Below are 26408 nucleotides of genomic sequence, written 5' to 3'. Positions count from 1 at the left end.
GTTGCATTTTTTTACGAATTGAAGGCAACACCCTCCACCAGCAAAAAGATTACAACTCCCCTTATTGCAATACTCAGTTGGGTGTGGTGGTCTGGAACCGAGCCAGCAGTATGTCTGCTCGAGGTCTGCCAGTACGAACATTTCACTCTCACTGAGGATGATAGTTATATTTTACATTTTAACCTATGCTTACTAAATCTTTTTTTTTTTTTTTTAACAATGTTTCCTTATAACCAAGATGTTGACAGGATAGTTGTTTTGATTTCAAATATAAGGAGATGGGGTTTCAGAGAGGCTAAGTATACCCAGATTGTCTGATTCCAAATTGTTCTCAGTTGCCTCACCATAATGAAAAATTTGATTGAATTTTTTCTTCTTCCCATATTGTAGGGAAGTTATCTACAGTGTGCTTCTCTTTCTTTCCTCATGAAATCTTAATGATTTTTGAAGGATAATTATGAAGGACTTCCCTATTTTCTAACCTGAGTGGGAAATGAGCTAAATAATGAAAAATGTATCTGCTATCCATGAGAGCCTTCAAAGGAACCTCCTCACTCCCTTACACTTGCAATGGTTTTCAACCTGTAATTTAATTCATATATTTATTGAAAAACTAGAGTAAGGCATTTGAACCAGCAAATCTATTAGGCATAAATAGACTACAAATCTCTTGATAATAAAACAGTTTTCAATCTATTAAAAGTAAGCTCGAACTGGATTTCAGAAGCAGGAAGAAATAGGGAACTGATTTTTTTTTTAGTATTAGAAATGTACTAAGTTCTGTCATCTTGCTCTTGTTTAAAATTCACTTAGTTCACTTAAAAAGTTCAAAATCAGTCAATATTTTGAACTTTCCACCTTTATTTCATGAGGCTAAACCCATGTTCACAAACATCTTACCGTAGGCCACACTAAGTGGATAGAAAGCCTCTTCATTTCTAGGCTCCTTCCCAGCATTGGTACTCATTCAATTTCATACTGTTGCCTGCAGAAAAAGGTCTGCCCCCACTTGCCTCTGGAGAATGTGAGTTAGAAAACTTACTCTGACAGTTTGGAGACAGCTGGTGCCATTGGTAACTACAACAGTATAGCTGATTTCTAAAGGCAGTGTGGCTGTCAAGGAGCTTATATAACAAAAATCAGATTGGATTGGGGCTCTCACGTTTACTTTCTGAAGAAAAGCTAGCTTGTACTCTAGGTTGTCCAAAGGTTAGGATTAGCTGGAACTTAACTCACAGAACTTTAAGGTGAGAAAGAATTTTAGAGAGAGTCTAGGCCACTCCTGCCTGTTGAAAAATGAAGAAACCAACCTAGATGTGTGACATGCCCATCCAGTTATGTGGTGGCAAAGCCAACACGAAAACCCAGGTCTCCTTGTTCCTGGTGCAGAGCCGGAGCCATTCAGGGTCTCCCAAGTTGGTTTTCTGTGCCATGTTGGTTTTCTGTTTCCTTTGTTAGCCTCTCCCTGGGTCTCTGACAACTTGAGAGAGCAAAAGGGCAATTGTCATGTAGCTAAATAGCATCCATTGATATCACCATATGCATTTGAAAAATTCTGGGGCAGAGTTTCCTTTGGCATCTTTGGGCTTTGATCCATATTCCTCAACCATAACATTTTTTCAAAAATAATTTTTTTATAAAGCAGTTTTCAGACTTGTAGAAAAGTTGCAAGACTAGTACAAAGAATTTCTATATATTCATCATAAAACATTTTTGAATTGAGATGTATCCTCAACTCTGAATTCATTCAATGTGACAATCCCCGTGTGACTTTAAGAGTAAACATGGAAAATAAGTGGGTCATAAGGGGAAAACAATTTTGTTAATACAATTTTTTAAGAGTTAAGATGTTTCAGTTTAATCAATGATAAGTAATTTAGTTTGGCTTTGCCTAGGAAGTTGTTCATTAGCATTAAATACATTGTATGTCTACTATGTGTGAGGCACTGAGATAAAATGGTGAGAAACAGACACATGGCTCCTATTCTTGGAGCTTATGGTATAATCATTATTTAGTGTATTTTCCCCAAGCAACCCAAAGGACAGCAAAATGATATTTGCAGAAAACCTCAGGAAAATACAAAGAACATACATGAGCAATGCAGTATCAAATTTATTAAATAGAAACATACCATAGGCCAAAATTGTATGTAGAAATCAAGCTTTTTGTTTTGGTTTATGATTATTTAAAATTTTTTTACCATTAGAAAATACATCACTAGATATAGATATGGGTGTACACTAGTGTTGAAAAAGCATTAAAAGATAGGCTGGATAAATATATAAAGAACTATTAAAATTCAGCAATAAGAAAACCTAATAAATGGACAAAATACCTGAAATGACACTGAAGACAAAAGGATGGCAAATTCATGAAACAATGTTGCATGTTAGTTGCTGGGAAATACAAAATACAACTTCAAGATACCATTATATGATCTATTAGACTGGACAAATTTTTTTTAAAGGAACAAAAACAAAAATTTAACAATACTAAGGGCAAGCAAGAATGTGGAGCAGCTGGACACTCACACATTTTTGATGGGAATGCAACAATATAGCCACTGGGAAAACAGTTTAGCAGTTTCTCATGAAGTTAAACATATACTTAACGATATGACCCAGTTATCTCACCCCTAGGTGATTTTCACCTAAGAGAAATGAAAACATATTCACACACACAAAAAACCTGTATGTAAGTGTTTATAGTTATAATAGCTAAAAACTGGAAAAAAGTCACCAGGTGGTGAGTTATAGTGTAATACCGTGTAATACCACTCAGCAGTGAAAAGGAATAAGCTGTTACATACTACAACATGGATGAGTCTCGAGTGTATTATGTTAAGTGAAAAGCCAGACCCAAAAGGCTACATACTATATGAATGCATTATATGACAGTCTGGAAAAGATAAAACTATAGGGACATAGGACAGACAGATTGATCAATGGTTGCCAAGGCATAATAAGCCTGGGGGGCAGGGTTTCACCACAAAAGAGTTTTGGGGGTGATAGAATATTCTGTATTTTGATTGTAGTGATGATTACCCATGAATAACTCTATGTAAGTGTAAAATAAACTTAGAAGAAAATGAATATCCTGGATACATAACACATCAAACTCATGACATTCGTTACCTCTGGGGAGGAAGGAGGGAATTGGGGCCAGGGTGGAAGTTACAGGAGATTTTTGCCTTATTTTTTTTTAAGGGAAGTAAATATGACAACATGTTAATTTTATATGATGAGATCATCAGTGTTTGCTTTATTGTTTTATTCATATTTTTAATTGGTCAAAATATAAACAAGACAAAATATATTGTCCTAAAAGAAAATTTAGAAAAGATGGAAAAGTAGAAGGGGGGGCAAATCACCAGTTGTCTTAAAACATTATGGTGGGGCCAGCCTGGTGGCTCAGGCAGTTGGAGCTCTGTGCTCCTAACTCCAAAGGCTGCTGATTCGATTCCCACATGGGCCAGTGGGCTCTCAACCACAAGGTTGCCAGTTCAATTCCCGCAAGAGATGGTGGGCTGCACCCCCTGCAACTAGCATCGGCAACTGGACCTGGAGCTGAGCTGCGCCCTCCACAACTAAGACTGAATGGACAACAACTTGACTTGGAAAAAAGTCCTGGAAGTACACACTGTTCCCCAATAAAGTCCTGTTCCCCTTCCCCAATAAAATAAAAACAACAAAAAAAACTAGTCACTTTAAAAAAAACAAAACATGGTGCATTTTCTTCTGTTCCTGTTTGTTTTTGCATAGTGGAAAGTGTACTGTAAGACAATACAGTTTGTAGTTTTACTTAGTATATCCTAAACATATTTTCCTTGCTTTTAAATTATCTTTATACACATTATTTATAATGATGCAATATCACTTTTATGGCCTGTGTTTAAACAACTGCTCTGATTTTAGGGATGTAGGCATTTCTATAATATCAAAGTGGTATGATTCACTCACTAGCTTGGGAGTACGAAAGCGTATGTTTGCATGAACCCTGTGAGTTATGCTGGTTCTGAGCCATTGTAACTTGATTCAACAGGAATTCCTGTCCTTCCTTGGGTTCTCCACAAATGTTTCGATGTTGTTGATGTTCATTATCGCTGGAAGTCCAGCATGACTGCAGGTCATGTAATCCTGCTGGAGGCCATCAGGATATGCCATACCTGTATAAGGCACTGCCAGGGAGAGCCCACGGCAAAGTAACTAGGCTCAGAGTGTTGTTCCTTTGTAGACGTGTCCCATTCCTCAGATTTCACTCGTGCCATTTTCCTGCAAGGTATCATGATGAACCTCTGTGATCCAGCACTCTCCTCTGACCACCCTTTTCACACCTTATATACCCTTCAGTTTCCTTAGCTGTAAAATGGAGGTAATGACATAGCTTTAATGCACGTGGAATGCTTAGTACAGAGCCTGGCACTTCATACATTTTTTCCTTTCTCCTTGAAATTCATCTTTGACTAAAATGAAACCCTCTGAATCCTGTTATTTCTATGCTGATTGTTCACTTAGAGTCTGTCACACATCACTGAACATTTAATTATGCAATTGTGTACCATCTTCCTTGATCATCAAACCTCCAGCCTTCGATAGCACCTTGTTTCTCCTTTGTTGCCCTGGTCATAATTGCAAGTATATTTTTATTTCTATGATTGATTATTGTGTTACCCTTCTATTGAAGTGCTGTGAAGGCAGGGTCCATGACTGTTCTCTGCAATATTCTTAACACTTAGCACAGTACCTGGCACATAGTAGGCCCGCAATAAATATTTGTAGAATGAATGAAGAAATGAGTGGTTATACTTTGTAGTTTTAATCTCCCAGAAATAAATGTCTCGTTTCTTAAATCTTCACCATAGTTTTCTGCACACAGTATATCTGATTGTTTTTCCCTCCTCACCAGTCACCTATGGCTTTCAAGAATTGATTTAGGTCAATTCTATCTCAATAAAACTGGGGGGGAGGAGAACCCATTTAGTTTAATTATAAAGGTAATAAAACTACATTCCAGAAAATGGCAGTAGGCAGTGGGGGGAATAAATGCATATGAGGACTGACAATTAAGTTTGCAAACTTGTTGCCATGTTGTTGCTAACCTTTTTTGATATCAGAGAGATTATTCATTATGAATTTGTATAAACTGACAAACAGTTAACCAAGTTTACAATTTGGAAGTGCTGAAAAGGCTGCGTGAAAAAGTTAGACGACCTGAAGTTTCGCCAACAATTCATGGCTCTTACATCACAACAATGCACCAGCTCACAGGGCACTGTCTGTGAGGGAGTTTTTAGCCGGTAAACAAATAACTGTATTGGAACACCCTCCCTACCCACCTGATCTGGCCCCCAATGACTTCTTTTTTTACCCAAAGATAAAGGAAATATTGAAAGGAAGACATTTTGATGACATTCAGGATATCAAGGGTAATATGACGACAGCTCTGATGGCCATTCCAGAAAAAGTTCCAAAATTGCTTTGAAGGGTGGACTAGGCGCTGACATCGGTGCACAGCTTCCCAAGGGGAGTATTTCTAAGGTGACCGTAGTGCTATTCAGCAATGAAATATGTAGCACTTTTTCTAGGATGAGTTTGGGAACTTAATTGTCTGATCTTGTATATTTTAGATAAATGTCATCACACTGCAAATACAATTTGATGGCGCTTTCTTCCTTTTATTTCATTTCCATATACTAAATAAGCTTTCCCTCACTTTAATGGGGTTGCCATTTTCCAACATGGTTTGTGGAGTTTGTATCAATATTTGTGAGGCAGTTGAAGAAACTGAAAAGAGTTTGCTTAGGTGGGTGAAAATCAAATCTAACTTCTGCAGGTTTGGTTGAGAACCAAGGGTGTAGCTAAAAACAAATTAAAAAGTCAGTTTGCTCCCTTCTCTCTGCCACTTCTTTTAAATGTGGGGCTGTAGTGCTAGTCTGTAGACATAAACATTTGGCCCTCTTTTGCCTGGTCTACCAGGTGAGTTTCCAGTAAGTGGTAGGAGTTCTGGGCTTGGAGGCAGTGGGTATAAAACCAATGAGAAGCAAACTGGATTGGGGAATCAGTGCCTACTGTGGGGTCTGCCCTGTCTCCCGGGGGGCACGAACCCTGATTTGACATCCAGGTTGGATATTTGTATGATGGGAGATAGGAAGGGAAAACTCTTAATCTTTATTCAAAGTCCATCTCAGATATAACTCCTCCTGGGAAGACTTGTCTGATTCTTTTCAGATTCAGCCAGTTACCTTCCACCTGCTCTTTTACAGTCAATATCACACTACTATAACATGTCCTGTATGCTTGCCCAGTAGCCCAAGAGCATTTTGAGGGCAGAGATAGTACATTTAACTCATTTTATAATAACTACTGCTATTTGTTGGGTGCTAACTATGTGCTAGGCATTGAACACTTTTCCACTTAATCCAAAGTGCCAGTTTCAAAGATGGGCAATTCAAAACTCAAGAGAATTGCAAGTTTTGCCCAGGATCACATATCTAAAACTAAACCTGGAATGAGAACTTCACACTCATGTAGGTGTGAATTTCGGAGGGCACACAGACTAGTGTGAAAAGTTATTCACTTTTCAGTTTCCTTTAATTTTTCTATTATGTATGTCCAGGACAAAGTCGGTTTGACAACTAACGTTTGGCATCTGACATCTAACACTTGGCTGACCTTTTTGAACCAAGAGTAGGCTCAGAGCCTAGATAGACAATAGATAAAATATAGTAACTGTTGTTTTGTTTTCTTTGAATTTAGTTCCACTCCTCTATAGCAAAGGATCATGAATTTCCACTGATGGTAGTGATACCAAATTTTTTCCCAAACTTGTTTAATTGCTTGCGTATGCATAGAATATCTTTGAAAGGAAGTACAAAAATACTGGTGATACTTGCCTCCAGAGACTTTTTCTGGGTGGCTAGGGGAACTGGGATTCGAGGCAAATTTTTTATTTTATTATACTCTTCCGTACAAAGTTTGAATTTTGTGATCCAAAATAAGACACAACAAATTTGACTGAGAAAATGATTAAATAACTAATACTGCAGCTAGTAGGGAAAATAGGGCAAAAACACATGAAGGTCTTAAGGGAATGAATGAAGCTCCAGAAACGCTGTGTCAAGAACTTACAGCGGGGGAGACATAGCAGTGATTCCGTCCTGGTCAGGAGTACTTGGCCCAACAAGGACCAATCCTGCCCCTACTGGCTTGAGAATCAGCGGAGTGTATAACATAAAGAAGAAAAAAAAACTGACAGGAGGGGAAAAACCCAATTTCTAGGAATAAGCCGGGCGCCACGGGTCCTAGCGCCGCCCACCGCCTCAGTGAGGTTGGGCCCATGTAGTCCGAGGACTCGTCGGCTCGGGCGCACCGCCAGCCGACCCCTTCGAGGGTGCGCTGTGCCCCTTACCCGACCGAGAGCGCGCGCGAACGGCACGTACGCCTGTCGGGGACGCGCACGCACGCACGCAAAGCCCCGCCCCGTGCGGCCCTAGGACCCGCGGACGTCGAGACCCGGGCTGTCCAGGCTCCGTGAGGTAATGCCCCGGAAGGCGGGGGACGTGGAGGAGGCCGAGGCGGGCGCGGAAGAGCTGGGTGCTGAGGAGTCCGGCCCCGAAGAGTACGGCCGGGAAGAGGCGGCTTCGGACGAGTCCGGCCCTGAAGAGTCGGACCCGGAGGAGCCGGGCCCCGAGGAGGAGATGGAGACCGGGCGGCCGCTGCCGGTGCTGCGCTCGGTGAACTCACGCGAGCCGTCCCAGGTCATTTTCTGCAACCGCAGCCCGCGCGTCGTGCTGCCGGTGTGGCTCAACTTCGACGGCGAGCCGCAGCCCTACCCCACGCTGCCGCCGGGCACGGGCCGCCGCATCCACAGCTACCGAGGTAGGCAGGCCGCGGTCTCCCGCTCGCGGCCCGGCCGCGCCGCCCCTGTCGTCGCCGCGCGCTTGGGCGCCCGCCCGCCGCTGCCGAGCAGCTGTGCCCCGCTCGCTGCCCAGCGCCCTAGGCCCGATCGCAGCCGTCACCGTGGCACGAACTCACCACATCCCTCCACCATCTGGGGAGGCAGCTGCTGTGGTCGTTATGATTCCCATTTAGTCATGAGGACGTGAGACCCCGGAGAGGTAGTGACAGATCCAAATCGACGCTGTTCGCGGCAGAGCATTCTTCTTTCTAAGACTGAATCGTTTTGCTTTTGCGGGTGGCTTTCCCCCCCCACCTCTTGCACGTGTAGTTACCCCTAAAAGAGGTGTTCCATCCCTAATGCCCATTGTTTCAGTCCGTGCATGGGACACTATCACGTTCTCCGATGTCCCCAGTGGGCCAGGTCCACGTAGGAGAACAGTCCGGTGGGGACACGGGCGAACGCATAAAGAGATGAGAACAAGCCAGTGTCACAATTGCTGCGATAGGAACGGAGCACGGCGGGCTGCGGAGCTTTGGCTCTGGGAGCCGCTCCTGCTCAGGGAAGGGGGTGTGTGTGCACACGTGTGGTTTCAACTAGGGAGAGCTTCCCAGAGAAGAAAGGGGTGCTGTAGGGTGAATGGGAGCTAACCATCCCAGGAAAAGAGTTCTAGGCGGTGGGATCCGCATGGACTAACACCTGGAGCTTTGCAGGTAGGAGGAGAAGAAGCGGTGCAATAATGGAAGAGGAAGCCCTAAAGGTGATTGTTTACCTCTAGGAAAATGGGGGCCATTGAAAGTTTTCTAATAGGGAAATGACATTGCCAGATTTACATTCTGAAAAGATCACCCAGAGATCGTTTCTCTAATCTCCTACTTTATCTAGAAAATTGTATGAATTTTGTGTTCTTCTCCAAAATTTATCAGTGCGTGATTTAACGTAAAATGTTTCTAAAAAATGACCATGTGGCTTTTTGCTCAGGCCTATGGTGCCGGCAGGATGGGCAAGTGTCACGGTCTTCGGTCTTCATACTGGCCAGAAGCTTCCGAGTCACTGATGAGATCAGAAGTGGCATGATACACAGTACAAGAAAGCCCATTTGGGCACAATCCTGAAGGCCAACCCTTCTGGAGGCACTTCCCATGCAAAGGGAATTGTGCTGGAAAAAGTAGGGGTTGAAGCCACACAGCCAAATTCTGCCATCGGGAAGTGTGTCAGGGTCCAGCTGATCAAGAATGGCAAAACACATCACAGCCCTTGTACCCGATGATGGTTGTTTGAATTTTATTGAGGAAGATGATGAAGTTCTGGTTGCTGGATTTGGTTGCAAAGGTCATGCTGTTGGTGACATTCCTGGAGTCTGCTTTAAGTTGTCAAAGTAGCCAGTGTCTCTCTTTTGGCCTTATACAAAGGCAAGAAGGAAAGACCGAGATGTTAAGTTTTTGATGGTGAAAACATAGTAGTAATAAATTTTCATAGGCAAAAAAAAAAAAAAAAATTTACCATGTGGATGTACTGTTCCTGAACTGTACACTTAAAATGGTTTAAATGGTCAATTTTATGTATATTTTCCCACAATAAAAAAATTACCAGTTTATGTTTCTTAAATTTCCCTACTAAATCTTCAAGTAAGTTTATGCCCCAGAAACACATGCTGTACTTATTCTGAGATACCTCCTCTCTCCTTCAACATCTTAGGCCTAGGGGTTTGCCTCCTTCCTCCCTCCTTCCCTTTTTTTTTTTTTTTTTTTCTTTTAATATGATGTATTTGTTTCTTAAATTTGGGTTTAATTTACATGTAGTATAATGTACAGATTTTAGGATTTGATGTGTTTTGACAAATGTAACAACACCTAGATCATTTAATAGATTTAAACATTTCTATCACCCCAGAAAGTTCCCTCCTGCCCATTTCCACTCAATCCCTTCCCTCCTAGAGGCAACCACTCGTCTGAATTTTCATATCATAGATTAGTTTCCTCTGTTCCTATAGAATGTACCCTTTCTGTCTAGCTTCTTTCTCTCAACATGTTTTTGCTCCATCTTATTTTTGAGAAACTCAGATTTGAGGAGTTGGTGACCTTCTCTCTTTTAGTGTGCAGTGTTTGGTGTGATTTGCAATTCATATACTTTGCTTTTCTTCCATGGTGGCAGAAAGGGGTTGGATTTGGAGCCTCAAGTACATGCTCTTCTGCTTACTGGCCCTGTTGCCTTGAGCAGGTCACTTGGCTTTTTCAGATCTATTCTGTCATCTGTAAATGGATCTATTGTGAGGATTGAATAAGATAATATTACTGGAAGGGCTTTGTATGATATTTAAGCAGAATGACAAGTATTTCAATGTCAGTCCAGGGACATGGAAGAAATAGGTGAGTGGCTACTTAACAGCCTCTGCTTGTCTTAACAGGTCACCTTTGGCTCTTCCGAGATGCAGGGACATACGATGGGCTTCTGGTTAACCAAACTGAACTGTTTGTGCCATCTCTCAATGTTGATGGACAGCCAATTTTTGCCAACATCACACTGCCAGGTACTGATGTTCCATCCTTTTAAAAACATAAGGATGTTGTACTCAGTAGAGGATAGGCCACTCATGGGATCCAAGCCCTTACTGATTTTTGCCTGATGTTAGGTAAGGTATTCAAGCTTTCTGAGTCCTATTCTCCACCATAAATAAAATGGAAGTAATGTATTAGGTTGCTACAAAAAAAGTAATTGCGGCTTAAAGGTTAAAAAGAATTGCAAAGCTGCAATTACTTTTGCACCAACCTGTTTGTAGGCTCTGTATTGAGCAAAGATGTTGTGGTGTCTCAAAAGCTCTTTGGGCTTGTCAGAGATGGGCTACATTAAAATCTCTGATTGTAGAATTATGAATGCATTTTGTTTCTCTGACCTTAGAGCAGAATTACACCCTGGAGTCTCAGGGGAAGAACAAAATGTAGAGAATGAAATATCATGGCTTATTTATATATGACTTCTAGTATATATTTTTTAATGTTATTTAACCCAGTGAAGCTCACAGTACCAATTAGGGGTTAAAAAAAATAAAAAATCACCGAATTGAACATTAACCTCTTAGTTTACCATTTGTTTAAAACTCAAGTCATTTTATTAGGTTGAACCCTAAGAAACTGATGTTCTTGTGGGTTAAAACAAAAACAAAAACCCAAATACCTGCAGCTTCATAAGGTTTAAACTAATATTTGTGTATAGACCCTATTTTAAGGAAGTGGGTAGACAAAAATGACCATTGATAAGTTAGATGGAATAAATTTTGCCTCATGGGGTACCCTTAAGGAATAAGTTCCCCAGTGAGTATAAAATTGGATTAAGTTCCCCCAAAATCCAACTATCCACTGTTTTGGTTATCTATTGCTGTGTGACAACTACCCCAGTTTGATTTGTTCATAATGCTGCAGCCTGGGCTTAGCTGAGCTAGGTGGTTATTCTGCTCATTGGGAGTTGTTGGTGTGGCTGCCTTCTGCTGGCAGGTTGGCTGAAGGCTGGGCCTCCCTCGCAGGTGGTCTCAGTGCCTGTTCCTCTTTGTGTGGGCTCTTCTGCAAGGTAACTCAGCGCTTCTGAGAGAATAAAAACGGAAGTGGCCAGGCTTTCTTAAGGCTTAGGCCCAGAATTGCCATGGTGTCACTTCACCTACATTCAGTTATTAAAATAAAGCACGTCACAGGCCCAGCCCACTTTTAAGGGGAAGTTACTACACAAGGTCATAAATACCACAAGATGTCCATTGGGGCCATCATGTTGCACTCTGCCACAACACATGTACTCATTTTCTTTGCCCAAAGTAAGGTCCATCTGTAGTAAATGTAATTGCCAGAGTTGGCAAAGCCTCTTGCTCATCCCTTGTCCCAAGTCCTGCCTGAGTCTGCTGCTGAAGATTTTGGTTTTCTGCCCTTGTACAGTGTACACCCTGAAAGAGCGATGCCTTCAGGTTGTCCGAAGCCTAGTTAAGCCTGAGAATTACAGGAGACTGGACATCGTGAGATCACTCTATGAAGATCTGGAAGACCACCCAAATGTGAGGAAAGACCTGGAGCGGCTGACACAGGAGCATATTGAAAATCAACGGATGGAAGAGGAGACTGAAGATTTTAATTGAAATTTGTACTCCTGAGTCTCAGCTTTTGATGGAATTGACCAGTCTTGATCTAGATATAGGACTGGTCACTTATTTTCAGTTTCAAATTGTCTCTTTCTTGGAATGAAAAATGTTCCATTGCTTAAAAGAAAGTGAACTGACTTCACTCGGTATTGTGATGTTTAGGGGCAAGTATCACAAATGTAATTTAATGCCTGCCCGTTCTAGAAGTATTTATCAAGGGAAAGTAGTTGCATTTTTGCCTTTCAGTAAGTCAAGAAAGTTTCTGTGTAAGGACTTTTGTGTAAGTAATTCAATGAGAATGGTAGCATATTCTTTGATTATAAGTAAGCAGTGGTGTCTGCTTTAAATTGCTGTATTGTGGTTGGTGATGTGTCTGCCTCCCACTTGGAGAAGACCAAGCATCCTTGAAGCAGGGACAGATCTGTTTCCTCCAGTGCCTCGCACATTATGAGCCTTCATCAGTGTTTGTTGAATGAACAAACCAATGGATACTTTGGTAGAAAATGTTTGCTCTTTTGGGGGGGGGGACAGGGGGGACGTTAAAGTGTATACAGTAAATGTTTTAAAAGGAATCATTTTTATAGAAAGCACTTTTTATAATTTTCTAAGTTTTGCACTTTTTTCTGTTCACTATTGTTACAGTGCTGTTTTATTTCTGTTTATAAACCGGGATTACCTTTCTAAAGTTACTGTGATGATAGCTTATTTGAAACTTGACTTATGCACAGAAAATAGGAGAAAATAGCTGTCCTCTTGTTTAATGCTAATGTTAAGGAGCTACTACTGTACTGTATATAGGTTTTTGCCAAGTGTGGGCATTTGTTTCTTTTTGTAAATGTATGACATTTCTGTTTGGTTCAGCATTTTCAATCAGGCAGGATCTGGTGAAACTTTGCACCCGCCTGGAGGAGAGGCTGAAGCCCTCTAACTTCTGGGAAGTTACTCCTCACACACAGTGGAATACTTCTGTCAGGCTTCCTTTGTTTGTAACTAATAGTTTTAAAAATCCAGTAGAGAAAATTTTGGAGAAGACAGAAAAGTAAAAGGAAGAAAATGATCACTGTGAGTACACGACTTAAATACAACCACTAACTTAACATTTTGAACTTTTAACCTTTTTTAAAGGGCAACTTTTGGTTTATTTTTACATAGTTGAGACCACATTATACATCCAGTTTTGTATTCTTTCTCATTTAACTTTATAACTTAATATTTTTCCATGGTATTATAAACAGGCTTCCTTTTGTAAATAATGTTAGGATATTTCTTGGCATCTTTAGTTCCTTATGCTAACCTTTGAGCAGAAATTCCTGTGCTCTGAAATCACAGTGAAGTGAAACAAATGCCCTATAGTTTTCCCACTAAGCTTTTAAGTTTCATTCAATATTACTTCCCTTTTCCAACATTGTGCAAATAAGTGTGTTGTTTTTTTTTAAAAGCATGTTGTAGGACGCATTCAGTGACACACCTCTAAATATCTAATTTTTTTGTTGAATTGTTGGGTTCAGAAGGCAGCTGTTCAAGGGTGGGATAGGATGGGGATTTAAGGAAGTCTGCTGGTGCTGGATTAGTTCAACATTGGTTTTATTTTTTTAAACTGTCTTTGTGTCAAAATGAGATTTCATGTTCCTCTTGTTAAAACATGCAGTTTGAGTAGTGTGTTTTGTGTTGTCCAAGGAAGATTGAAGACCTGTAGCATGAATAATACGTTTTTCATTTAAGTCTTTGAATGTATTAAATGTATTGCCCATAGGAGACTGATGTTTCCTATTTTGAGTTAAAAAAAAAAAAAGCTGTTCTTTAATACATTAAAGGGTGCTGAGTAAAGGAAATAGGTAGGATGTGTGTAGTGTTATTTTAACCAAGTTCTTCTCTCTTGGAGAGTTGTGAAAGCTGCCTTTGTTTAAAGGCTTAAGGTGGGGAGGGGGGTAGCAGACACAATCAACTAGCTTCATTCTCAATCCTCTTTCCAACCCTGGATTTTTTTTTTTAAAGTTTCTTTTAGCTTTATTTTTCTCCTAAATGAAATATGACTAAAAAAAATTTAAGCACTACAGAAAAGTATTAAGAAGTAAAGTATTCACATTGGGAACAAAGTATTTTTGTGTTTTCATGAAAACAACTAAATAGACATCTCACTGAAGAAGATACACAGAGAGCAACTAAGCATATGAAAAAATGCTTCACATCATACTCTATTGGGGAAATGAACATGAAAAGAACAATGAAATACCACAAGGCACCTATTAGGAAAGCCAAAATCTGGAACACTGAATACCACATGCTGACGATACAGAGCAACAGGCACTCTCATTTCCTGCTGGTGGGAATGCAAAATGGCACAGCCACTTTGGAAGGCAGTTTGGCAGTTTTCTTACTAAACGTACTCTTACCAGAGGATCCACCAATTGTGCTCCTTGATATTTACTTGAAGGAGTTGAAAACATCTAAAACCCTGCACATGGGTATTTTTTTTAAACCTTTTTTTTAGGGGAACAGGACTTTATTGGTGAACAGTGTGTACTTCCAGGCCTTTTTTTTCCAAGTCAAGTTGTTGTCCTTTCAATCTTAGTTGTGGAGGGTGCTGTTCAGCTTCAAGTTGTTGTCCTTTCAGCCTTAGTTGTTGAGGGCGCAGTTCAGCTCCAGGTCCAGTTGCCATTTCTAGTTACAGGGGGCGCAGCCCACCATCCCTTGTGGGAGTCGAACTGGCAACCTTGTGGTTGAGAGAACGCGCTCCAACTGAGCCATCCGGGAGCTCAGCTAAAGGTGCCGTGTTCAATCTTAGTTGCAGGGGCCAGAGCCCACCATCCCTTGCGGGACTCGAGGAATCGAACTGGCAACCATGTGATGGAGAGCCCATTGGCCCATGTGGGAATCGAACTGGCAGCCCTCGGCGTTAGGAGCACGGAGCTCCAACCGCCTGAGCCACTGGGCCAGCCCACACATGGGTATTTATAGCAGCTTTAGTCATAACTGCCAAAACTTGGAAGCAACCAAGATGTCCATCAGTAGGTGATGGATAAATAAACTGGGATACATCCAATGGAATATTACTTAGCACTAAAAAGAAATGAGCTGTGAACCATGAAAAGACATGGAGGGAACTCAAATGCATATTACTAAGTGAAAGAAGCCAATCTGAAAAGGTCACATACTACATGATTCCAACTAGACGACATTCTGGAAAAGGCAAAATTATGGAGTAAAAAGATTAGTGGTTGCTAGGGTTTCGAGAGAGAGAGGGATGAATAGGCAGAACAGGATTTTTGAGGGCGGTGAAATGATTCTGTGTGACGTAGTGTCATATAGTACACTACACTAATTACTACTACACTACACTACACTACACTATACTGTCTGTGACATGTACTTGTCCAAACCCATAGGATGTACAACACCAAGAGTGAACCCTAAGGTAAAATAGGACGTGTCAATGCAGGTTCATCAATCCTAACAAACGCGCCGCTGGCGGGGGATGATGATCCGAGGGAGACGGCGTGTGGGGGCAGGAGGTATATGGGAAGTCCCTGTACCTTCCTCTCAATTAGGCTGTGAAGCTAAAACTCTAAAAAAACAAAGTATTAAAAGAAGAACCAAAAGGTACATGGTTAATATTTCACCAGTGTTTATGTTGAGAAGGTGGTAAAAGGAGAGGACACTGGGCTCGGAATCAATGCACTAAGAACATGAAATAGGTATCAGTATTTTGCACTTTTGATGGGAACACCAATGTGAGCTTTTCAGATATTTTCGTGCCAGATATCTGTGTCTTAGCATTCTTGGCACCTTAGTCCCGCTCTGTGCTAGTCACGGGGCTGCCTGGTACCCCTTCAGTAATTCCCTTTTCTGTTGGAACATCTAAACTCCTTGCCCCAACAAAATATTTTCCTGGGGGCTCCGTCCCTTCACCACATACATCCAGTAATCCATTGGCAGAACACAGAAAAGTTAGATAGATTTGTGATGGTAATCAAGAGGATTGGGCAATAGCACTGGGTACATAACAGAGAAAAACCCACAAAACTTGTTTTAGAATTTGGAACATGAAACCTCAGAGCATTATCCATCAGCTTAACATAAAAACGAATAACAATATGCTCTCTCCCTAGTCTTTAGGTAGAAAACATAAGATTGTTTTGTTCCAGTTGGGTGAAGTTAAGAGTCCTAGAGAACAGGCTGGCCCCACAGATGTTAAGAGAGCTAAGACTACTGGAAGACCCGGAGGGTGAGACTATGGGAAGGTGTTCATTCTCATTCTCTCTGTCTCTCTCCCTCCCTCCCTCCCTCCCTCCCTCCCTCCCTCCCTCCCTCCCTCCCTCCCTCTCTCTTCCTCTCTGTCCCTGCTCCCTCTCTCTGAGATAATAGAATATAGAGTATTGGTCTCCGCCCCTGGTTGCTGGCACAGGACTTTTAAAACTCTTGCAAATTCCTAAGTGATGAGAGCACCACGAGCATCTTTCGTTCCAGTGAGGGGACTGACTGGGTGGCTCCTGGATAGGGGCTGGTCATTGGAAAGACCAAGCCATGATTGGAAGCTTGGAATTTTCAGTTCCATCCCACTCCTACTTGTCCAGAGAGGGGACAGGCCTGCTATGGATTAATAATTGATTATGCCTACGTAAGGAAGCTTCCCTAAAAACCCCAATAGCACAGGGTTCAGAGAGCTCCCAGGTGGGTGAACACATCCACACCAGGAGGGTGACACACCCCACTTCCAAAGTGTGCTGGGGACCATCCCAGACCTTGCTCTATGTATGTCTTCATCTGGCTGTTTATCTCCATACTTTATCATATCCTTTTAAAAACTGGTAAACGTGTTTCCCTGAGTTCTGTGAGGTAGTCTTAGCAAATTAACTAAACCTGAGGAGGAGGTCGTGGGAACCTCCGATTTGTAGCCAAGTGGGACAGGAATTGTGGGTAACCTGAGGAATATACTACTTGCGATTGGAGCCTGGAGTGGGATGGGAACAATCTTGTGGGGAATCTTCTAACTTGTGTGATCTGACGCTATCTCCAGGTCGACAGTGTCAGAATTGAGTTAAATTGTAGGACACCCAGCTGGTGTCAGAGAATGGTGTGTGTGTGGGGAAAAAAACCCCACACGTTTGGTGACCAGAAGTGTCATAGTAAAGTGTTCTGTGTAAAAGTGAAGGAGTGCCGGGGGCCCAAGACAGGCTGCCCCAAAATATCCCACAATAGCATATTGATTACTTTGAATTCAAGTTACTCGACCAGTGGCCCGTGCCAGAAAGGCACTTGGACCCTCCCTTATCTTCTTGAACACAAGAAATAAATGTCCCCTGTGAAAGTGTCCTCACCACAACTGGAAGATGGCCCCGTCACTAGGATTAACTCAGACCCTAAAAGTCTGTATAATCAAATCTTACTGCCTCTACTTTTTTTTTTTAACTTACTACTTTGTTTAAATTCCTCATTAATAAATATCCAGACCTTGTTAGAGTCCTTTCTAATGATCACTAACTTTTTTTATTCTGTCAATTTCTCACACATTTATTGTTTCACTGTCTAAATAATATAAAAAGTACCCAGTTCGATCATTTCTTTAAACTTCATTTTATGAACTGAGAATCATAATGTGATTTTCTTGTGTGCACATATTAAATTGATTTTTCTTTTGTTAATGTAGTCTTATGTCAATTTTATTATTTTATTACTGAATAAATAAGAAGTAAAGAAGGGTAGAGTGGCAGGAATCCTTACCCCCCTCCAACAGGAGAAATACACAGAAGGGAGAACTGCGTTCTTTCCTACACCGGAGAAGCAAAGACTAGGGTGGGTTTTTTTCCCTTAATTCACTCCTTCTCTTTTTTTGGACAATGATCATGCACTATCAGAAAAACCAATAAAGGTATTTTTATTAGACAAGAAAAAACATGTGCAAAGTCTATAGAGAAGCTTTATTATTATTTCCTCTTCATTACTCTTTCTTCACACCCCAACTTCCTGATGTAATACTGGTTCTCAACTCTCCCTGCACATAATTATAATTACCTGGAAGCTTTTTTGTTTTGTTTTGTTTTTTAAATTTTTATAAGTTTATTTGAGTCAAACTTATGATATGTGCCAGGGATAAAGATCTCAAATGTTCCCCTTGGAAGCTGTTTAAAATGCCAATGTCTGAATCCCACCTCAGGACGAGTGAGTCTGGATCTTTGCAGGTAGGGCTGGGCGTGTATAGTGTTTTAAATCTCCCCAGACATTTCCAATGGCAGTGGGGATGGCAAACCACTGATTGTCATTTCAAGGGAATTAATTATGTAACTAATTACATTCAGTCTCAATAACTGTTTCTAACTGATCTTGTTAGGGATGGTGTTGGCCTTGGAAATAGCTAATTAGGAGAAGAAATGAACTGTGCAGGATCGTAGGAAAATTTTCATCGTGAGGCAGCATAATAGAGCAGAAAGAGCACTTCCTTTGGCGTCAGATTTGGGGTGAATCCTGTCATTTGGGTAATTTGGCTTGACCAGGTTATAATTGATTTGAGCCTCAGTTTCCTCATCTGTAGAATGGGAACGATAAACTTACCTTGTAGGGTAGTTGTGTTGTGAGGGTCCCAGATGATGTATGCTAAATGTCTGGTACTTGGTAGTGAGTGGCAACTCTATTAATTAGTAATAGCAAAGACCTTACTTTGAAGAAGTTATCCTAAAGGATGGGGATGAAGATGGGCCCCTGAACTATTCAAGCCTGTCTGGAGGAGAAAATCCTAGGACTCATATCCCCAGTCTTGAGGATGGGGAGAGAAGGAAACTTGCCAAGAGCCCAAGGAGGTAGCAGAGAGAGAAGCTACCAAGGCTTGTCTGTCTCTGACTGGCCAAGGTTGAACACAAACCTTCTGTTGTCTTAAAGCCTCATCAAGCAGAAGAGGCCTGATGGCACTAAGAGAGGAGTGCTAGACACATGCTCTGTGCTTGCAGAAGAGAGGGAGAAGCAGGTGGAGCACTTTGCAAATAGAGAAAAAGGGGGAAAGAAGAGGGCCTTTATTCTTCTTTGCCCTGGATGTAGGTGCTTTCCCACTCAGACCGTCCCTGGAGCTTCTCCACCTAAAATTCCAACTTCAACCACTGCTGAAACATGGGACTTCCCCTGAAAAGAAATCTCAGAACACTGAAACATGCCCCACTTCCAACATTAAGGACCTGGCCTCGCATAAAAGCAATCCTTTACTGGGCTCAGTACTTTATACAGTTTATCCCAAGGATTTTGGGGTCATTTCAAACTTCACAGCAATCCTTCAAAAGGATACCTGCATTACAAAAAATGTAATACAAATTTATCTTGCTCAAGAATAAAGAGCCAGACATACAGAGCTGAATTTGGACTCATAACCTGATAGGATTCTAAGGCCAGTGGGTGCTCTTTTCTTTTTTAAACGAGTTTGATGTCCTTAACTTAAGGGAAAACTATCTATGTACTGGAGGAGTACAGTACCTCACCAGCAGTGGAGCACTATCCCTCGTGCACTTTTCAATATTATCAATGGCAGTTGCTATTTTTCAAGTACATTCTCTGTGCAAGAAAGACCCTGGAGTAGCTGTTCTATATGTTCTGTATAAACTGATTTCATCCATTTCCCTCGCTCACAACTCTAAACAGTGGGAATGATTAGTCCCATTTTACAGATGTGTAAAGCAAGGCTTGGAAGTGAAATGGGTTTTTCAGGGTCACAAAGCCTGTTTTTGGCAGAACTGGGACTTGGCCCCAGGATTTCTCACTTTTATTTGTTTCCTTCTTCAGCAGCCATACTCCATAGCTGATGTTTACAGCCACTAAGTGGTACTCTAGTTGCTTCTCTGGCCTCGATGATGTTGCCTACCCTCTTGGAACTTATTTCCTTCTGTGTAAAAATGGGATACTAATATCTATAGCATAGGCTTATGAGAATTACATAAAATGCTTTATGCAAAGCACACTGTAGGTGTAGATAAATGGTAGTTATTATAATAAAGAGGCAGTTTGATGCCAGTGGTCAGACTGCTCGAGTTCAAATCTCAGCTCAGCCACTTTGTACCTGTATGAGTTTAAGCAAGTTATTTAACCTCTCCGTGCCTCAGTTTCCTCCTCTGTAGAATGGGGGTAATAATCACAATTACCATATGGGGTCATTGTGAGGCATAAATAAAATAACCCAGGTGAAGTTTGTTCAATAAATACTAGCCATTGTAAGGTCTCCTCCCACCCTATTTAATAATTCAATTTGCCCCCCCATATTCTGCTTTCCACTAGTAATATTTATCACCTAAGATAATGAATATGCAATTAGCCACTCCCACTCTCTTTCATCATACTCTACTTTTATCCTCTGATGTTACCTATCATCTATAATGCTAAATTATTTACTTATTTAGCATTTTTATTGCTTATTGTCTGTATCCCTCTAGGGCAGGGATTTTGTTCAAGGGTATCCCCAGATCCCAGAGCAGTGCCTGGCACATAGCAACTGCTCAATAAACATCAGCCATTATTATGGTAAAGTCTATCTTGACTGGTCCTCCCTCTCCTGGCTCTGAATTCCTAATTCCCCTTAACCAACTTTACTTTTTTTTTTTTTTTTTTTTGCAATAACACTTATTATTACCTTTTAACATACAACGTAACTTACTTATTCAGATTTTATATTATTAATAGTTATTGTTAGTTTCCTCCCACCACCTCCATCTCGATTGTAAGTCCCATGAAAGCAAGGACTTATAAAAGGTTTTCTCCACTTACGTATCTCCAATATCTAGAACAGTGACTGGCATAGAGTAGATAATTAATAGAATACTTGTTGAAAGAATTATATGTGGCGGAGCGCCGAAAGCACTGGAAGTGAAGTCAGAAGGCATCCTGGGACTGCCACGGAATTCTCGTGTGGCCTTAAACGTAGTCGTTCTCCCCTCTGGGCCTCCGTTTCCCTTCCCTGCTCTGACCCTTTTGGTTTCGCAGCGGCTCAAGTCCAGCCGGCCAGGTGGCGTCGCGCCGCCCATGGCCCCTGGGGGGCAGTGGTGCTCAGCGCCAACCCGCCCACTTCTCCGGAGGCGGGGCAGGGTGGGAGGGGTCCGCTCGCGGGTAGAGAAGTCAGGTCCGGCCGAGGCTGGCTCAGTCGCCCGCGTACCTCTCCGCCGGCCCTCGCTGTTCCGACATGTCCTGCTACATCTACCAGCTGCCCTCCTGGGTGCTGGACGACTTGTGCCGCAACATGGACACGCTCAGCGAATGGGACTGGATGCATTTTGGTGAGTGGATCCCAAGTGACCCCTCCCGGGGCCGTCCTCCAAGCCTCCTTCTCGTCTCTGTTTAAGTGGGTGGTGATCCGAGGGGCTCTGCGTGCTGCCATGTGGACCCGGGCTGCGCTGTGTGACCACAGGCGGGCCACTGTCCCCCTCGCTGGACTTAAGTGCGATCATCTGGAAGGCATTGTGAGATCTTTGAAGATTGCTGTTGTCACTCAGTCTGTCACTAAGTAATGATCATCTCGACTTTGCTGTTTACGGTAAAGCTTATAATTGCTGTCAGCAGTTACTGGAAGCTATCAGTGTGCCGCTGAGCGCCCGGCTCTGATGTAAGCACTTGGCCCAGATGATCTCATTTAGTCCCCACAGCCTCTCAAGTGCATATTTCATTAACCTCGTTTTACAGAGGAAGAAACAGATTTAGAGAGGTGGAGTCACTTGCTTTGGGGCATGGCCTTGCTGAGTAGAAAAGTGGGATTTGAAACCAGCGCCGTGAATCAAGACATTGTATTAATAATTCCTAGGTGTGTTTTGTTTGTTTGAGCCTGATGTTTGGCTGAGAGTGTATGGCGTCTAGGGGGAGTCTGCGCCGCGGCGCCAGTGGTCCTCAGGTTCCCAAGCAGAGGTCTGCCTCACAGGTCCGCCCAGCTGGTGATTTGGGGCGAGGTACTTAACCTCTCTGAGCCTCAGCTTCTTAATCTGTAAACTGGAGGTTGTTGCAAGGAATGAAAATTGTACAAAAAGCACCCAATACCTAAGTGTGAGAAATTCTTGTAAGTAATAAGGAAGTGTTAACAACGATCATTCTTAGTTTTATGTTTTAAGTCAGTGTAACTCATGCCCCATTTTAAAAATACTATCTATCTTTTCTTTAAAATTTAAATTATGGCATATACCACTTACACAAGAGTGTATAATATATATGTACAGCTGAGAGAACAATAATAAAATGAACATGTATGTGTTATCCCTCCACTTTGAGCAAATAATATGTATTTTAACTTAGTGGTTCTCAACCAGGGGCGATTTTGCCCCCTAGGGAACATTTGCAGTGTGTGGAGACATTTTTGGTCGTCAGAGTTTGGGGGATGCAATGCGTAGAGGCCAGGAATGTTGCTAAACTTCCTACAATGCGCAGGACAGCTCCTTCTGTAAAGAATGACCCAGCCCAAGTGTCAGGAGTTCTGCCGTTCAGAAACCCTGTTTGAAACAAGTAACAAAAATAATAAAAGCTGACTGCAAAATGCTGTGAGAAATAAACAAAGACAGCTCAAATCCCACCACTCAGGGACAGCCATTTTTAATATTTGGATGTCAATAATAATAAAAACAACAACAATAGCTAACATTTATTGGCTTCTTGCCATGTGCCAGTAGAGTGCTAGGTGTTTTATACCTTCTAGCCTTTTTTTCCTAAACATTTTTATTTATGTGTATAGATTTTTCAAAAACCGTATCATTTTTGTACATTCTAATAGCCTGCTTTTTTCACTTAAACATATCACAATTATTTCTTCTTGCCAAGTAATATTCTTTAGCAACATGGATTTATTTTCAGTGTATATTTTTATTAACTATTTTTAGTGGTAAAAGTAACACATGCACTAGGTTAAACGGTGTAAATAATGTACCTATGATAGAGGAAGGTAAATACCTTTCCCGGTCCTCATCCTCAGCCTCCCTGCTCCTCTCCTTAGAGGCTGTCACTGGTAATATGTCAGAACACCTCTGAGAGTGTCTGTTGCTACTTGATTTTCTAGACTGCACTGTATCCCTTTGCTTGTATGATCTGTGACTTAACTATTTTGAATGTTTCTGGGCAGTGGACAAACTCTGTGTAAGAGACCCATGTCTCTTTTTCATGTTGGCCTCAACTGTAAATGCCAGAACAACTTCAGTTCCTAAGATGTTAATTTAGAAGGCACACTTAATGACTTTTTTTAAAAAACAGTTTTATTGAGATATAATTCACATACTATACAATCCACCGATTTAAACTCTACAATTTAGTGGCATTTAGTATATGCAGAGTTGTACATTCATCTCTATAATCAACCTTAGAACATTTTAATTACCCCCAAAAGAAACCCTGTACCCCTTAACCATCACCCCCACACTCCCACACATACCTCCCGTTTCCCCCTGCTTTAGACATTCCTAATGTGGACATTTTATATAAATGCAATCATACAATATGTGGTCCTTTGTGACAGACTTGTTTCATGTACCATGTTTTCAAGATTCATCATGAGGTAGCATGATCAGTGCTTAATTTTTATTACTGAGTAATATTCCATGGTACGGATGTACTGCATTTTATTTACCCAGTGATCAGCTGATGGACGTTTGGGTTCTTTCCCCTTTTTGGCTGTTATGAATAATGCTCCTGTGCACATTCGTGTACAAGTTTTTGTGTTGGACATGTTTTCATTTCCCTTGGGTCGATACGTAGAGGGGTGGAATTACTGAGTCATATAGTTACTCTATGCTTAACATTTGGAGGGAACTGCCGTACTATTTTCCAAAGTGGCTGCGCCATTTTCTATTCCCACTTGAGGGTTCTAGTTTCTAGTTTCTCTACATCCTCACCAACACTTGTTATTGTCTGTTTTTTTTATTCTAGCCATCGGAGCAGGTGTGATCTGGTATCTCATTGTGGTTTTTTAAAATAGTTTATTTTAATAGCAAACTTACAAGAACAGCACAGAAAACAAACAAAATTAAAAACAGATACTTGAATGTAAGACAATTCAAAAAAGTATAGTGAATTGATGGAATCTACTATAGGATAAAAATGCTACAAACACCATTTAGTTGCTATCAATAAGAAATTTACTTGTTTTAAAAAAATCCAAATGCTGGCATTATTCAGAAAAATTTAACAGGTTTACTTTTATTGTTATAAAGTTGAACTGCTGAAACTTGTTCACTGAAACATTTTGACTTGCATTAATGTTTTATGCCCCTGCATTTATATTAAAAATTCATACACAAATGAAAATGGACAAACTGCCAATTCCTGACTTCTGTCCCCCATTTTTCCACTTGCAATCATATACTTAGGTATGTTTTAACCCTATGGGGGAAAAAAATATCTAACATTCAGAACTACCAATAACACGAAGAGAAAAAAAAATTTTTTTAAGGATGAGATGTTTCCCATTATAGTGGATTCTTAAGCATGTTCTTCACGTCTGCATGTGCTAGCTGGTTGTCTTTTGGCCTAATTGTTAAACATTTGGCATGGGTGGCACACACTTGTAGGTTGGTGTCTTCAAAAAGGCGAACCAGATAGGCCTCACTTGCCTCCTGCAAAGCACCAATAGCTGCACTCTGGAAATGCAGATCTGTTTTGAAATCCTGAGCAATTTCTCATACTAGATGCTAGACGGGAAGTTTGCAAATCACAAGTTCAGTGGATTTCTGATAACGTCTAATTTCACAGAGCGCCACTGGTACCAGGCCTGTCACGATGAGGTTTCTAACCCCTCCAGTAGAGGGCACACTCTCGTGAGCAGCTTTTGTAGCCAGTTGTTTCCTAGGTGCCTTACCACTGATGGATTTGCCGGCAGTCTGCTTTGTATGAGCCGTGGTCTAGAGACCTCCTTACTTACTCCCGTTCAACTTCTGCTGGAGCTTGGTGAGCTAGAGGCTGCACTGCGGCTCATTTCTTTTTTTCAACAGTGAAAAAGTTTTATGTTTAGAATCAGCCAGCTAAACTCAGTTTAGATAATCCCAATTTTGTTGGCAACATCCAAAGCATCATAGTCAGGAGCCAATCGAACACATACATGCCTTCTTCTCTCCATCAGGCCCAATCAGGGTGTTGACCTTGGGTGTGTCAATGTCCTAGAGCCTCTTCACAGCCTGTTTGATCTGGTGCTGTTGGCCTTGACATCCACAATGAACACAGTGTATTGTTGTCTTCCGTCTTCTTCATGGCTGACTCGGAAGTTAGGGGGATGTGATGATGGCTTAGTGGTCAAGCTTGTTTCTCCTGGGGGTGCTCTTCCGAGAATACTTGGGCTGCCTTCGGAGCCACAGTGTCTTGGGCCTTCGGAAGGTGTGTGACATGCAGATCTTCTTTTTTATGTGGCTGTGGACGCCTTTCCACACTGTTTTCTTTGTCTTCAAAGGCTTTGTTTGTTTTGGCTTTGGCTTTGGCAGAGTCAGGGGCTTCCTTCTCACCATCTTCATGAAAAACTCATTGTGGTTTTGATTTGCATTTCCTTAATGACTAATGATGTTGAGCATCTTTTCTTGTGCATATTGTCCCTTTGTGTATCCTCTTTGGGGAATACCTCTGACTTTTTAGGCTTTGGAGACACCAGAATTGCTCAAAATTCTCAGAGGCTTCTCACTGTGATTGAGGATATAATCCAAACTCCTCACCAGGCCGGCCTGGTCAGATACAATCTGGCCTCACTGGCTCCGACCTCCTCTCCGTCCACATCCTTTTGCTCCAAACACACCGGCCTCCTTGGTCCAGACTCAGGGCCATTGCACTTGCTGTTCCCTCTGCCTGGGACATTGTTTCCCCTGTGTTCCCCATGACTGGCTTTCTAGTCTGTATTAGTTTCTTCTTGCTACTATAACAAATTATTGTAAATGTAATGGCTTAAAAACAGCACAGATTTATTATGTTACAATTCTGGAGGTTGGAAGTCCTAAAATCAAGGTGCTGGCAGGGCTGTATTCCTTCAGGGGGTCTAGGGCAGAATCCATTTCCTTGCCTTTACTAGCTTCTAGAGGCTGCCTGCGTCCCATGGCTTGTGGCTCCATCCTTCATCTTCAAAGCCAATAGTGTAGCATCTTGAGATCTCTCTCTCTGACCTCTGCTTCTATCAGTCATGTCTTCTCTGAATCTGGCACTCTTGCCTCCCTCGTACAAGGACCCTTGTGATTATATTGGGCCCACGCAGATAATCCAGGATCATCTCATCTCAAATGCTTAACTTAATCCCACCTCCAAAGTCCCTTTGCAGGTGCCACATTCACAGGTTTGGGGATTTAGGGCACTGACATCTTTGGGAGGGACATAGTCCGTCAGGTGTCTGTTCATATGTCACCTTGTTTGAGAGGTCCACCCTGCCCTATTGTTCTCTAGCCCATCACCCAGTTTTATTTCCTTCATTCCTCTGAAAAGCGTTGG

At 41.7% G+C, this 26408-nt stretch overlaps 2 protein-coding genes and 1 pseudogene across 3 annotated transcripts in view; all 3 read left to right on the top strand.

Moving 5' to 3' along the window:
• Positions 1 to 7461: 7461 nt before the first annotated feature.
• Positions 7462 to 13849, top strand: VHL (von Hippel-Lindau tumor suppressor). Its single transcript, XM_019732691.3, has 3 exons — positions 7462 to 7878; positions 10305 to 10427; positions 11818 to 13849. Exons 1-3 carry the CDS (start codon positions 7539 to 7541, stop codon positions 12012 to 12014), a joined length of 660 nt encoding a protein of 219 aa, XP_019588250.3. The 5' UTR covers positions 7462 to 7538; the 3' UTR covers positions 12015 to 13849.
• Positions 8897 to 9492, top strand: LOC109447926 (small ribosomal subunit protein uS12 pseudogene; annotated as a pseudogene).
• A 7222-nt stretch (positions 13850 to 21071) lies between the features above and the next one.
• The window catches only part of IRAK2 (interleukin 1 receptor associated kinase 2), a 51559-nt gene continuing 46222 nt past the window's right edge, over positions 21072 to 26408 (top strand). The window contains exon 1 of one of the 2 annotated variants that reach the window (XM_088798411.1): positions 21072 to 21259. In XM_088798411.1, the coding sequence (XP_088654537.1) occupies positions 21166 to 21259 (94 nt within the window). In that variant the 5' untranslated portion in view covers positions 21072 to 21165. The remainder of the gene's footprint in view (positions 21260 to 26408) is intronic. The other variant, XM_019732668.3, reaches the window with a different exon arrangement.

Source organism: Rhinolophus sinicus, chromosome 5 (genome assembly GCF_057876585.1).
Source record: "Rhinolophus sinicus isolate RSI-liver-muscle chromosome 5, RSI-T2T, whole genome shotgun sequence".
Taxonomy (NCBI): domain Eukaryota; kingdom Metazoa; phylum Chordata; class Mammalia; order Chiroptera; family Rhinolophidae; genus Rhinolophus; species Rhinolophus sinicus.
The sequence above is the reverse complement of the archived record's forward strand: the minus strand, read 5'-3'. Positions and strand labels throughout refer to the sequence as shown.

Excerpts from the sequence above, each read along its gene's own strand:
- VHL (XM_019732691.3), top strand. The coding sequence starts at position 7,539 with ATGCCCCGGAAGGCGGGGGACGTGGAGGAGGCCGAGGCGGGCGCGGAA. Across the intron at positions 7,879-10,304 it reads CCGCATCCACAGCTACCGAG|GTCACCTTTGGCTCTTCCGA; the intron begins GTAGGCAGGCCG and ends TTGTCTTAACAG. Across the intron at positions 10,428-11,817 it reads TGCCAACATCACACTGCCAG|TGTACACCCTGAAAGAGCGA; the intron begins GTACTGATGTTC and ends GCCCTTGTACAG.